This window comes from Oncorhynchus tshawytscha, linkage group LG30 (assembly GCF_018296145.1).
Source record: "Oncorhynchus tshawytscha isolate Ot180627B linkage group LG30, Otsh_v2.0, whole genome shotgun sequence".
Lineage (NCBI taxonomy): Eukaryota > Metazoa > Chordata > Actinopteri > Salmoniformes > Salmonidae > Oncorhynchus > Oncorhynchus tshawytscha.
The window spans coordinates 24,233,929-24,248,752 of record NC_056458.1 but is presented as its reverse complement, the minus strand read 5'-3'; the positions used below and the strand labels follow the sequence as shown (position 1 = coordinate 24,248,752).

The window sequence follows — 14,824 nt, the reverse complement described above, 5'->3', positions numbered from 1 at the left end:
AGAAATGCTTATGTTCCTAGCTCCGACAGTGCAGTAATATCTAACAATACAAAACAATACACGTAAATCCAAAGAATTTAAAGAAAGGAACTACTTTTGTCACCAAAGCCCCATACACTACCCACCATTGCGACCTGTACGCTCTCGTTGGTTGGCCCTCGCTTCATACTCGTCGCCAAACCCACTGGCTACAGGTTATCTACAAGTCTCTGCTAGGTAAAGCCCTGCCTTATCTCAGCTCACTGGTCACCATAGCAGCACCGACTGGTCACCCCCAAAGCCAATTCCTCCTTTGGTTGCCTTTCCTTCCAGTTCTCTGCTGCCCATGACTGGAACGAACTGCAAAAATCTCTGAAGCTGGAGACTCACATCTCCCTCACTAGCTTTAAGCACCAGCTGTCAGAGCAGCTTACAGATCACTGCACCTGTACATAGCACATCTGTAAACAGCCCATCTATCTACCTACCTTATCCCCATACTGGTATTCATTTATTTTGCTCCATTGCACCCCAGTATCTTTACCTGCACATTCACCTTCTGCCGATCTACCATTCCAGTGTTTAATTGCTATATTGTAATTACTTCGCCACCATGGCCTATTTATTTCCTAAACTTACCTCATTTGCACTCACTGTACTTTTTGTTTTCTTTGGTTCTACTGTATTATTGACTGTATGTTTTGTTTATTCCATGTGTAACTCTGTGTTGTTGTATGTGTCGAATTGCTACGCTTTATCTTGGCCAGGTCGCAGTTGCAAATGAGAACTTGTTCTCAACTAGCCTACCTGGTTAAATAAAGGTGAAATAAAAAAATTAAATAAGAAATATAGAAATACTAGAACGAGCAGTGTCAAAGTCCAGAATATAAATATATATGTATATGATGGTGTGTATAGACATTATGGATAGTATATTAATATAAAAGGTGTGTACAACAGTAGATATATAGGATGAGACTAGAATACAGTATATGCATATGAAGTGGATAAAACAGTATGTAAACATTATTAAAGTGAACAGTGTTCAATGATAATGTACATAGGACAGCAGTGTCTAAGGTGCAGGGTTGAGTAACCGGGTGGTAGCCGGCTTGTAACAGTGACTAAAGTTCAGGGCAGGGCACTGAGCGGAGGCCAGCTAGTGGTGACTATTCAACAGTCTGATGGCCTGGAGATGTTTTTCAGTGTCTCGGTTCCAGCTTTGATACACCTATACTGTCTCCGCTTTCTAGATGGCAGTGGGATGAACAGGCTGTGGCCTAGGTGGCTGAGGTCTTTGATGATCTTTTTAGCCTTCCTGTGACACTGTGTGCTGTAGATGTCCTGGAGGGTTTGTGAGGGCTTTAGAGGCCAAGCCTCCTGAGGATGAAGAGGCACTGTTGTGCCTTTTTCGCCACACTTTCTGTGTGGATGGACCATTTCAGGCTGTCAGTAATGTGCACTCCGAAGAATTTGAAGATTTTCACCTTCTCCACTGTGTGTGGATGGGGGCGTGCTCCTTCTGCTGTCTTCTGAAGTCCACAATCAGCTCCTTCATTTTGTTTTTGACGTTGAGGGAAAGGTTATTTTCCTGGCACCACTCTGCAAGGGCCCTCACCTCCTCCTTGTAGGCAAGTGTTTCCCAAACCCAGTCCTGGGGATCACATGGGGTGCACGTTTTGTTTTTTGCCATTGCACTACACAGCTGATTCAAACAATCAAAGCTTAACGATGAGTTTATTATTTGAATCAACTGTGTAGTGCTATACATAACGTGCCCCCCTTGGGGTCCCCAGGACCGAGTTTGGGAAACACTGCTGTGGGCTGTCTCGTTGTTGATGGTAATCAGGCCTACCATTGTTGTGTCATCTGCAAACTTAATGACTGAGTTGGAGATGTGTGGCAACACAGTATTGGGTGAACAGGGAGCAGAGGAGGGGACTGAGAACGCATCCTTGGGCCTCAGGATCTCATAATGGTATTTCTGTGCATTCAAATTGCCACTGATAAAAATGCGATTGTGTTTGTTGTCCATAGCTTATGCCTGCCCATACATTAACCCCACCGCCACCATGGGGCACTCTGTTCACAATGTTAACATCAGCAAACCACTCGCACACACGACACCATTCACACTGTCTGCCATCTGCCCAGTAAATTTGAAACCAGGATTCATCTGTGAAGACCACACTTCTCCAGTGTGCTAATCAAATCAAAGTTTATTTGTCACATGCGCCAAATACAACAGGTGTAGACCTTACAGTGAAATGCTTATTTACAGGCCCTAACCAATAGTGCAAAAAAGGTATTAAGTGAACAATAGGTAGGTAAAGAAATAAAAACAACAGTAAAAAGAGAGCGGTAGTAGAGAGAACAGTCTATGACTGAGGTGGCTGGGGTGTTTGACAATTTTTAGGGCCTTCCTCTGACACCGCCTGGTGTAGAGGTCCTGGATGGCAGGCAGCTTAGCCCCAGTGATGTACTGGGTCGTACACACTACCCTCTGTAGTGCCTTGCGGTCAGAGGTCGAGCAATTGCCGTACCAGGCAGTGATGCAACCATGTTCTCGATGTTGCAGCAGTAGAACCTTTTGAGGATCTCAGGACACACGCCAAATCGTTTTAGTTTCCTGAGGGGGAATAGGCTTTGTCGTGCCCTCTTCACAGCTGTCTTGGTGTGTTTGGACTAGAGGTCGACCGATTATGATTTTTCAACGCCAATACCGATACCAGTTATTGGAGGATCAAAAAAAGCTGATACCGATTAATCGGCGGATTTATATTTATTTATTTGTAATAATGACAATTACGACAATGCTGAATGAACACTTATTTTAACTTAATATAATACATCAATAAAATCAATTTAGCCTCAAATAAATAATGAAACATGTTCAATTTGGTTTAAATAATGCAAAAACAAAGTGAAATATGTGCTATGTAAGAAAGCTAACGTTTAAGTTCCTTGCTCAGAACATGAGAACATATGACAGCTGGTGGTTCCATTTAACATGAGTCTTCAAAATTCCAAGGTAAGATGTTTTAGGTTGTAGTTATTATAGGAATTAAAGGACTATTTCTCTCTATACCATTTGTATTTCATATACCTTTGACTATTGGATGTTCTTATAGGCACTATAGTATTGCCAGTGTAACAGTATAGCTTCTGTCACTCTCCTCGCCCCTACCTGGGCTCGAACTAGGAACACATTGACAACAGCCACCCTCGAAGCATCATTACCCATCGCTCCACAAAAACAAGAGCAAGGGAACAACTACTCCAAGTCTCAGAGTGAGTGACATCACCGATTGAAACGCTATTAGTGCGCAACCCGCTAACTAGCTAGCCATTTCACATCGGTTACACCATCCTAATCTCGGAGTTGATAGGCTTGAAGTCATAAACAGCTCAATGCTTGAAGCATTGCGAAGAGCTGCTGGCAAACGCACGAAAGTGCTGTTTGAATGAATGCTTACGAGCCTGCTGCTGCCTACCGTTGCTCAGTCAGACTGCTCTATCAAATATCAAATCATAGACTTAATTATAACATAATAACACACAGAAATATGAGCCTTTGGTCATTGATATGGTTGAATCCAGAAACTATTATTTAGAAAACAAAACGTTTATTCTTTCAGTGAAATACGGAACCGTTCCTTATTTTATCTAACGGGTGGCATCCATAAGTCTAAATATTGCTGTTACATTGTACAACCTTCAATGTTATGTCGGAATTATGTACAATTCTGGCAAATTATTTACGGTCTTTGTTAGGAAGCAATGGACTTCACACAGTTCGCAACGAGCCAAGCGGCCCAAACTGCTGCATATACCCTGATTGCTTGCACGGAACGCAAGAGAAGTGACACAATTTCCCTAGTTATAAGAACTTCATGTCAGCAGGCAATATTAACTAAATATGCAGGTTTAAAAATATATACTTGTGTATTGATTTTAAAGAAAGGCAATCATGTTTATGGTTAGGTTTGGTGCAACGACAGTGCTAAATCATCACCCGTTTGGCGAAGTAGGCTGTGATTCGATGAGAAATTAACAGGCACCGCATCAATTATATGCAATGCAGGACACGCTAGACAAACTAGTAATATTAACCATGTGTAATTAACTAGTGATTATGTTAAGATTGATTGTTTTTTATAAGATAAGTTTAATGCTAGCTAGCAACTTACCTTGGCTTCTTGCTGCCCTCGCGTAACAGGTAGTCAGCCTGCCATGCAGGCTCCTCGTGGAGTGCAATGTAAGGCAGCTGGTTAGAGCGTTTAACTAGTAACCGGAAGGTTGCAAAAACAAATCCTCAAGCTGACAAGGTAAAAATCTGTCGTTCTGCGCCTGAACAAGGCAGTTAACCCACCGTTCCTAGGCCTTCATTGAAAATAAGAATGTGTTCTTAACTGACTTGCCTAGTTAAATAAAGGTGTCAAAAATAATAATATTAATAAAATAAAAAAAATTGGCCAAATCGGTGTCCAAAAATACCGATTTCCGATTGTTGTGAAAACTTGAAAACGGCCCTAATTAATCGGCCATTCCGATTAATCGGTCGACCTCTAGTGTGGAATGCAGTAGACATTGCATCATCTGTGGATCTGTTTGAGCGGTATGCAAATTGGAGTGGGTCTAGGGTTTCTGGGATAGTGGTGTTAATGTGAGCCATTACCAGCCTTTCAAAGCACTTCATGGCTACGGACGTGAGTACTACGGGTCTGTAGTCATTTAGGCAGGTTGCCTTTGTGTTCTTGGGCAGCGACTATGGTAGTCTGCTTGAAACATGTTGGTATTACAGACTCAAATCAGAGACATGTTGAAAATGTCAGTGAAGACACCTGCCAGTTGGTCAGCACATGCCAGGAGCACATGACCTGTTTAAAGGTCTTACTCAGGTCGGCTAAGGAGAGCGTGATCACACAGTCGTCCGGAACAGCTGATGCTCTCATGCATGCTTCAGTGTTGCTTGCCTCGAAGCGAGCATAGAAGTGATTTAGCTCATCTGGTAGGCTCGTGTCACTGGGCAGCTCACGGCTGTGCTTCCTTTTGTAGTCTGTAATAGTTTGCAAGCCCTGCCACATAAGACGAGCATCGGAGCCGGTGTAGTATGATTCAATCTTAGCCCTGTATTGACGCTTTGCCTGTTTGATGGTTCGTCGCAGGGCATAGCAGGATTTCTTGTAAGCCTCTGGGTTAGAGTCCCGCACCTTGAAAGCGGCAGCTTTGGGTTGGGGTATGTACGTACAGTCACCGTGGGGACGACGTCCCTGATGTACTTATTGATAAAGCCAGTGACTGATGTGCTGTACTCCTCAATGCCATCGGAAGAATACCGGAACATGTTCCAGTCTGTGATAGCAAAACAGTCCTGTAGGTTAGCATCTGCTTCATCTGACCACTTTTTTATACACCGAGTCACTGGTGCTTCCTGCTTTCATTTTTGCTTGTAAGCAGGAATCAGGAGGATAGAGTTGTGGTCGGATTTACCAAATAGAGGGCGAGGGAGAGCTTTGTATGCATCTCTGTGTGTGGAGTACAGGTGATTTAGAATTTTTTTCCCTCTGGTTGCACATTTAACATGTTGATAGAAATTTGGTAGAACTGATTTAAGTTTCCCTGCATTAAAGTCTCCGGCCACTAGGGGTGCCGCCTCTGGGTGAGTGGTTTCCGGTTTGCTTATTTCCTTATACAGCTGACTGAGTGTTACTTACTGCCAGCATCTGTCTGTGTTGGTAAATAAACAGCCACAAAAAGTATAGCTGAAAACTCTCTAAGCAAGTAGTGTGGGCTGCAATTTATCACAATATACTATACTTCTGGCGAGCAAAATCTAGAGACTTCCTTAGATTTCGTGCACCAGCTGTTGTTTACAAATATGCACAGACCGCCCCCCTCATCTGAATATCCATGTTGTCATTCTGCCACGATTCCGTGAAACATAGGATAGTACAGTTTTTGATGTCCCGTTGGTAGGATATTCGTGATCGGACCTCGTCTAATTTATTGTCCAATGATTGCATGTCGGCGAGTAATATTGACGGTAACGGCAGCTTTCCCACTCGCCTTTTGCGGGTCCTCACGAGGCATCCTGCTCTGTGTCCCCTGTACCTGCGTTTTTTCCTCTTGCAAATAACGGGGATGTTGGCCCTGTCGGGTGTTTGGAGAGTGTCCTGTGTCTCCTGCTTGTTGAAGAAAAAATCTTTGTCTTATCCGAGGTGGGTGATCGCTGTCCTGATATCCAGAAGCAATATTTTGCTGTATAATATGTTTGCAGAAACATTATGTACAAAATAAGTTACAAATAACGCGGGGAAAAAAACACATAATAGCACAATCCGCCACCATTCGAATTTTAATAATGGTGGCCATCGAAGGGGAGCATTTGCCCACTGAAGTCGGTTATGACGCTGAAATGCAGTCAGGTCAAGACCCTGGTGAGGACTACGAGCATGCAGATGAACTTCCCTGAGATGGTTTATGACAGTGTAAACTAGAGTTCGACCGATTAATCGGAATGGCCGATTAATTAGGGCCGATTACAATCGTAAATTGGTTAAAAAATATATATATTTAAAATATATATATATATCTTTATTTAACTAGACAAGAACACATTCTTATTTTCAATGACGGCCTAGGAACGGTGAGTTAACTGCCTTGTTTAGGGGCAGAACGACAGATTTTCACCTTGTCAGCTCGGGGGGTTTCAATCTCGCAACCTTAGAGTTAACTAGTCCAACGCTCTAACCACCTGCCTCTCATTGTACTCCACGAGGAGACTGCATGTTACACGAATGCAGTAGAAGCCAAGGTAAGTTGCTAGCTAGCATTAAACTTCTCTTATAAAAAACAATCAATCATAATCACTAGTTATAACTACACATGGTTGATGATATTACCAGTTTATCTAGCGTGTCCTGCGTTGCATATAATCGATGCAACGCTGGGGGATGATTTAACAAAAGCGCATTTGCGAAAAAAGCACAATCGTTGGACGACTGTACCTAACCATAAACACCAATGCCTTTCTTAAATTCAATACACAGAAGTATATATTTTTAAACCTGCATATTTAGCTAAAAGAAATCAAGGTTAGCAGGCAATATTAAACAGATGAAATTGTGTCACTTCTCTTGCGTTCATTGCACGCAGAGTCAGGGTATATGCAACAGTTTGGGCAGCCTGGCTCATTGCGAACTAATTTGCCAGAATTTTACGTAATTATGACATAACATTGAAGGTTGTGCAATGTAACAAGAATATTTAGACTTAGGGATGCCACCCATTAGATAAAATACGGAACGGTTCCGTATTTCACTGAAATAATAAACGTTTTGTTTTCGAAATTATAGTTTCTGGATTCGACCATATTAATGACCAAAGGCTCGTATTTCTGTGTGTTATGTTATAATTAAGTCTATGATTTGATAGAGCAGTCTGACAGCGATGGTAGGCAGCAGCAGGCTCGTAAGCATTCATTCAAACAGCACTTTCGTGCGCTTTGCCAGCAGCTCTTCGCAAGCACAGCGCTGTTTATGACTTCAAGCCTATCAGCCTAATGGCTGGTGTAACCGATGTGAAATGGCTAGCTAGTTAGCAGGGTGCGCGCTAATAGCGTTTCAAACGTCACTCGCTCTGAGACTTGGAGTAGTTATTCAAGGGCCACGGCTTTTGTGGAGCGATGGGTAACGCTGCTTCGAGTGTGGCTGTTGTCGATGTGTTCCTGGTTCGAGCCCAGGTAGGGGCGAGGAGAGGGCCGGAAGCTATACTGTTACTGGCAATATTATAGAGCCTATAAGAACATCCAATAGTCAAAGGTATATGAAATACAAATGGTATAGAGAGAAATAGTCCTATAAATACGATATTAACTACAACCTAAAACCTCTTACCTTGGAATATTGAAGTCTCATGTTAAAAGGAACCACCAGCTGTCATATGTTCTCATGTTCTGAGCAAGGAACCAAATTGAACATGTTTCATTATTTATTTGAGGCTAAATAGATTTTTATTGATGTATTATATTAAGTTAAAATAAGTGTTCATTCAGTATTGTTGTAATTGTCATTATTACAATAAATAAACAATAAAAATCGTCCGATTAATCGGTATCGGCTTTTTTTTGGGGGGGGGTCCTCCAATAATCGGTATCTAAAAATCATAATCGGTCGACCTCTAGTGTAAACCCACAGTTTCATCAGCTGTCCTGGTGGCTGGTCTCAGACGATCCCGCAGGTGAAGAAGCCGGATGTGGAGGTCCTGGGCTGGCATGGTTACACGTGGTCTGCGGTTGTGAGGGCAGTTTGTCATACTACCAAATTCTCTAAAATAACGTTGGAGGCGGTATATGGTAGCACAATTAACATTAAATTCTCTGGCAACAGCTCTGGTGGACATTCCTGCAGTCAGCATGCCAATTGCACACTCCCTCAAAACTTGAGACATCTGTGGCATTGTGTTGTGTGACAAAACTGTACATTTTAAAGTGGTCTTTTATTGTCTCCAGCACAAGATCCACCTGTGTAATGATCATGCTGTTTAATCAGCATCTTCATATGCCACACCTGTCAGGTGGATGGATTATCTTGGTAAAGGAGAAATGCTCACTAACAGGGATATAAACAAATTTGTGCACAGCATTTTTAGAGAAATAAACTTTTTGTTTGTATGGAACATTTCTGGGATCTTTTATTTCAGCTCATGAAACATGGGACCAACACCTTAGATGTTGCATTGATATTTTTGTTCAGTATAGTTACAGTACGTCAACAAAAAAATTGGCAAGCAAAATAGGTCTAGGCCTGCTACCTATGCTGTAAAGTTGCCCATCTTGGTTGGGTGGTGAAACCAACTCTTTAAGTGTCATGTGCATGAACTGGATGCCATGCCCAGTAACATTTGCTATTCAAATAGTGGTTGTAAGTGAACATATTGACAGTATGTCTGGCTAACAATGTTTTATCACAATGGGAAGCGAACAAGATGCAAATGAGACACTGAGCACATTGTTTATGCCTGGCAAAGAGATGTACAAGTATGACAAATTACCAATGAGATATATACATATATATCTCATTTGTCATACTTGTACATAGAACTTGTACTAGAAGACTAACTTGTGTTGAAGCCACTGTGCCTCAATCTTGACAATCCCACACTATTGTAAAAAATACTTTGGAAGCTATAGAACATAATTTATTAATGTCTAGATTTGTTTTTGCCACATGCATTCCATTACAAACACCTTTAATGCATACTTTTAAATTATATTATGTGAGCTAAACATAAAAATAAAAAAATATATAAAAACATATTCCTGAAAGTATAATTTTACTAATAATTTTACTACCGTTTTCCATCTTGAACTGTTGTTTGTGAGAGAAAGTATTAATGCATTATTACTATTTGATAGTAACAGAATTACAGTGTTATTACCACCAACAACAATAAGAGTGGAAACAAATTAGAGGTGCTTCTACTAGAACACTGATTTGCAGTAATAAGTAGACTATGATTATGTGGATTTGATCATACCACTTCACCTGGCTACCGAGTAGGGTTTGGTCCGTCAGATATATTATTTGATCATTTACAATTAATTGGTTGCTTTTTTCACATTTTCCTGCAAAACACAGCCTCTTTTGTGCCTGATAAATGTAATAAGACTGGCACCCTGAAGAGATTGTAAATTGAATTCAGGGTTGACATGTCCTACATCCAAATATAATAACACTTCAGTGGTATTTAATGTGGATTTCAATGGCAAACAATGTGACCAGAGAGAGGCGACGTGAAAACAGAAGTCTGTGTAATGTCTATGGCAGATTCAATACTTCTCCTCTATCAAAAAAACAGAGACCCTACACTGAGACTAGATAGAGAGTACAGTATTGATCCTAGCAGAGATGACAATACCATTTTGAACACTGTGTTTTGCTGTAGGCTACCTCTGACATACAGTACAATGGTTTTGGTTAGTTTTCCATTACAACGCATTTCACAAATAAACATCTGATTGGTTGATTGGAAATATACATAAATTAACAGATCAGTATGATGTTATTTGATGGTGATACCGATGTTCCCTCTGGGAAAAATAGAAGTTGTTCTATACTATTCTCTTTTACTGTATATGTCCAAAATATGCCATGTGACTGATATGGCCAGAGTGGGGTTCATCAGACTGGGGTCAACCACCCTGTGAATGGAATGAGTCTGTAAACAGGAAAAACATTCCTGAGTTTTAAAACAAGACCTTTGTTCATTGTGTTAGCACTAATTGATTTAGTATGAAAGAGGAATAACAAATAGATGGATCAAATGTCTTACTTTTGTCCCCCATGATAGGCGACTTTTACTGTAGTTAGTTCATTACTGTCATTGCTTCCAATGTATCTGATAGTAGGACCACTATCAGATAATCTGTGACTGGGGGATAAAATTATATATACCGTGATGTCATTTGTGTTTCCGATGGATACATTATCGGTCTACAGTAATTAGAAACAAATATCTCGGCTAGTTACATTATCTGCAACTGCTAGATACACCAGCTAGAGTCTATAGCGCTGCTTACTCAGTGATCATCTTTATGTTGCTATTTCACAAATTGACATAGGCCTAATGTTGACACCCTTCCAACATCACTACAATCCGCTAACATGGAGCGCACTGACATACGCTGTCATTGCCAAATAAAGGTCCACAAATTAATGTCTACTGGCGTTAATTTGGCATGTGTGTTGCTAGCTCTTCATTGCAAATTGAATACGGAATTCTGTTCAACATGCAGTTTCGACAACGACAGAAGGATGCTGTAGAATAGAATGCCGGAAAATCTAATGTCACGCAATTTGATTGACAGTCGCATCTTTTCTGTAGCCTACCAATGTCCAAGGTTAAGCTCGAGTAAATATTATGTATTTAGAGAGCATATGGGATGTTAATATAGTTATCTTCACGCTTTGCAAATAATAAAGAGGTGCAACAATCATCCAGCTCCTATCTCTATGGCCTGCGCTTCCTGGGGGAATCCCCAGGTTCTGAGCTAGTTCTGGCGGTGAAGAGAGAGGAGCTGTCAAGCTTGTCATCCGTCCCTGCGCTCCGACATCTCTTACCTTCTCTTGCTTTCAACAGGACGGTGTTGGCCACGATATTCTCGAGCTCCATGTTTTGCTGGGTTGCAGGCACCACAGGCCCAATCTCGTCGCCGGCTTGGCAATAGTATGTCCTCCCCCACCCCCCCACCCCCAAGGCAGAATATTTTAACCCTGATGACTCTCCGTACGGTCGTTCGCTCCCGCACTCCGCCCCGAAGGTTGAGCTGCGTCGATTCTAACCCCACCCGCACGTCAACTATTGATGTATTCTGACATTGCAGGATAGTTTTAGTTTTGTCTTCACCATAACCACGACCCTTTAACACAAATATGGATCAACATTATTATTCACATTCAATTAGTTATTCAAAATTATGACATAATTTGGCTGTTCACGTAAAAGAGCCAGTATATTTGGTTCCCAAACGGTTCGTCGTTCAAAATTCTTAAAGATCTCCCATGTAAAGACCAAAATGTAGGCTGCCATTATGACCGATCGTGAAATCCGCGTTCAAATACATTTTTACCTAGACAAATTATTAGACGGCCTGAAAAAAAAAAAAGTTATTTTTTTACGCACTAAAAAAAAATCAGCGTGGACCAGATTCACGTGCTCTCCCCACTTTTTATTTTTACTGCAGTGACGATTCATGAGGCATTAGACGGGTCTATAGCCCGATTGTAAAATGTAATACTAAACTAACAACTGATAACTCAATGCCGCAGTGGAGCTATTATTGGAAGACCTCGAACTGCTCAAGCAACGATAACCGGAAGTGACGACTGCTAAGGGGAGTGGTCGATTGTAAATGCAAATTTAATTTCAAACTTCTTTGGGAGATTCTTGTGGAGTTCAACTTCATCTGGAAAAATCGTACACATTATATTAGGAAATCTGTCGTTATGAACTCATATGAATATTGTGGTCTCAATTTTTTTGATTTTCCTACTTTGAATAATACTTTTAAGATAAATTGGGCTTAACATTTTTTAAAGAATCCAACTTCAATTTGGAATTTCATCCCTCATTATATCTTCTCCCGTTTTGGTGGCCTCAATTTCATGTTACTCTGTAACTATAACATTGATAAGATTCCTGCAAAATGATCTGCTTTTCATAGACAGGTATTCATAGCGTGGTCGTTAATTTTTCCCTGCATATGTATTTCATTTGGAACAATAAGGACATTGTGTATAGAAACAAGTCTTTATTTTTTAAGAACTGGTTCAATTATCATATCCTGCTCGTGAGTCAACTTTTTAATGCAGAAGGACTGTTACTCAATTATGAGGAATTTTTATCTCGTTACAATATTAATGTAACACCTAGAGAGTTCGCCATAGTCTTTGATGCTATTCCATCTGGAACTCTCATGTTATTTAGAGGTGTAGCCAGACCTCACCTTCTTGACCTACCCTCGCTATATCCAGTTGACTCTCCAATAGGAAAAATATGTTTCTCCTTGCTCCCATGTCACAAGTTACTGGAATACATTGGTCACTAATATCTGTTGGAAAAAAGTCTGGTTATTACCACACAAATACTTGCTTGTTAACAAGGTCAAAGAGGTCTCTTTCAGAATGATCCATAAGTATTACCCTGCGAATCATTATCTGAAGAAAAAATACATTAACATTGATTGTACTTTTTGTGTTGAGCATCCAGAAACAGTTTCACATTTATTTTGGCATTGTCTACATGTAAAACAATTATGGAAAGGTAGTCACAGTTTTATAATTGTTAATATTCTTGATGACTTTTGTTTGCTATGGAAGAATGTGCTGCTCGGTTTCCTTAACCATAATAAAGATAAACAATTTTACCTCATAAATCTAATTGTGCTAATGGGAAAATTTCATATTCATAAATGTAAATTCACAAATAAAAAAACACTCTTCCGTGTTTTCTATAAGGAATTTGAGCAGTACATTAAGACCATTCTACATTATTCTAATAAGAAAGCTGTTAAAACAATCAATATGTGTGTTTCTTTTAAAGTCGTTGTGTAATCTGTAATTTGTTCTACCCCCTAGCATATGTTACTATTGTCTATCTATGTACTTATTGTATGTATACAGACTTTTATACGTTGGTAATAAAAATACAAATAAATCAATAAAAAATAGATTCTTGTGGAGTTACAGAATCTGCGTAAACACACACACAGTGCAGCATTTGATGGATGCCAAGTGTAGAAAGAGGCTAGAGAGGCCAAATTATATGATGTTGAAGTCGGAAGTTTACATACACTAAGGTTGGAGTCCTTAAAACTCGTTTTTCAACCACTCCACAAACTATAGTTTTGGCAAGTCTGTTAGGGCATCTACTTTGTGCATGACACAAGTAATTTTTCCAACAATTGTTTACAGACAGATTATTTCACTTATAATTCACTGTATCACAATTCCAGTGGGTCAGAAGTATTCATACTGTCACATTCTGACCATAGTTCTGTTATTTTATTCTTTGTTTTAGTATGGTCAGGGCGTGATTTGGGGTGGGCAGTCTATGTTGGTTTTTGTGTTCGGCCTAGTATGGTTCTCATTCAGAGGCAGGTGTCGTTAGTTGTCTCTGATTGAGAATGATACTTAGATAGCCTGGGTTTCACTTTTGGTTGTTGGGTGTTTGTTTCCGTGTGATTGTTTGTTGCCACACGGTACTGTTTCGGTTTCGTTTGTTCACATTGCTTATTGTTTTGTAGTGTTCAGTTTATGTCTTTAAATAAACATTATGGACACTTACAAAGCTGCGCATTGGTCCTTCGATCCTTCTTGCTACTCCTCCTCAGAAGAGGAGGAAGAATGCCGTTACAGAAACACCCACCAAGAAAGGACCAAGCAGCGTGGTAACAGGCAGCAGCAGCAGGACAGGCAGCGATACCTGGAGAGATGGACTTGGGAGGAGATATTAGACAGCAAGGGACCCTGGGCACAGCCGGGTGAATATCGCCGCCTCAAGGCAGAGCTGGAGGCAGCGACAGCCGAGGGGCGGCATTATGAGGAGCTAGCTCGGCAGCGTGGCTGGAAGCCCGAGAGGCAGGGGGGGGGGACACGGGGAGTGTGGCGAGTTCAGGCAGGAGACCTGCGCCAACTTCCCGTGCTTACCGGAGAGCGAGAGGGACCGGGCAGGCACCGTGTTATGCGGTGGAGCGCACGGTGTACCCGGTGCGGTACATTCCAGCTCCACGTATAGGCCGGCCTTACGCATGGTGTCCCCGGTTTGCCAGCACAGCCCAGTGCGGGCTATTCCACCTTGCCGCACTGACCTGGCTACTGGGAGCATTCAACCAGGTAAGGTTGGGCAGGCTCGGTGCTCAAGAGCTCCAGTGCGCCTGCACGGTCCGGTCTATCCGGTGCCACCTCCACGCACCAGCTCTCCGGTGGCAGCCCCCCGCACCAGGCTGTCTCTCCGCCTTCTCCCTACAGGTGCTCCCGCCTGTCCAGCGCTGCCAGAGCCTTCCTCCTGCCCAGCGCCGCCAGAGTCTCCCGTCTGTCCTGAGCCGCCAGAGTCTCCCGTCTGTCCTGAGCCGCAGAGTCTCCCGTCTGCCCTGAGCCGCCAGAGTCTCCCGTCTGCCCTGAGCCGCCAGAGTCTCCCGTCTGCCCTGAGCCGCCAGAGTCTCCCGTCTGCCCTGAGCCGCCAGAGTCTCCCGTCTGCCCTGAGCCGCCAGAGTCTCCCGTCTGCCCTGAGCCGCCAGAGTCTCCCGTCTGCCCTGAGCCGCCAGAGTCTCCCGTCTGCCCAG

The 14,824-nt window shown here is 42.0% G+C and overlaps 1 protein-coding gene across 1 annotated transcript in view; it reads right to left on the bottom strand.

Moving 5' to 3' along the window:
- LOC112228545 (G protein-coupled receptor kinase 6) overlaps positions 1–11,844 on the bottom strand; it is a 50,730-nt gene extending 38,886 nt beyond the window's left edge. The window contains exon 1 of the mRNA XM_024393953.2: positions 11,103–11,844. Coding sequence (XP_024249721.1) covers positions 11,103–11,154 — 52 coding nt within the window. The 5' untranslated portion in view covers positions 11,155–11,844. The remainder of the gene's footprint in view (positions 1–11,102) is intronic.
- Between the last annotated feature and the right edge of the window lie 2,980 nt (positions 11,845–14,824).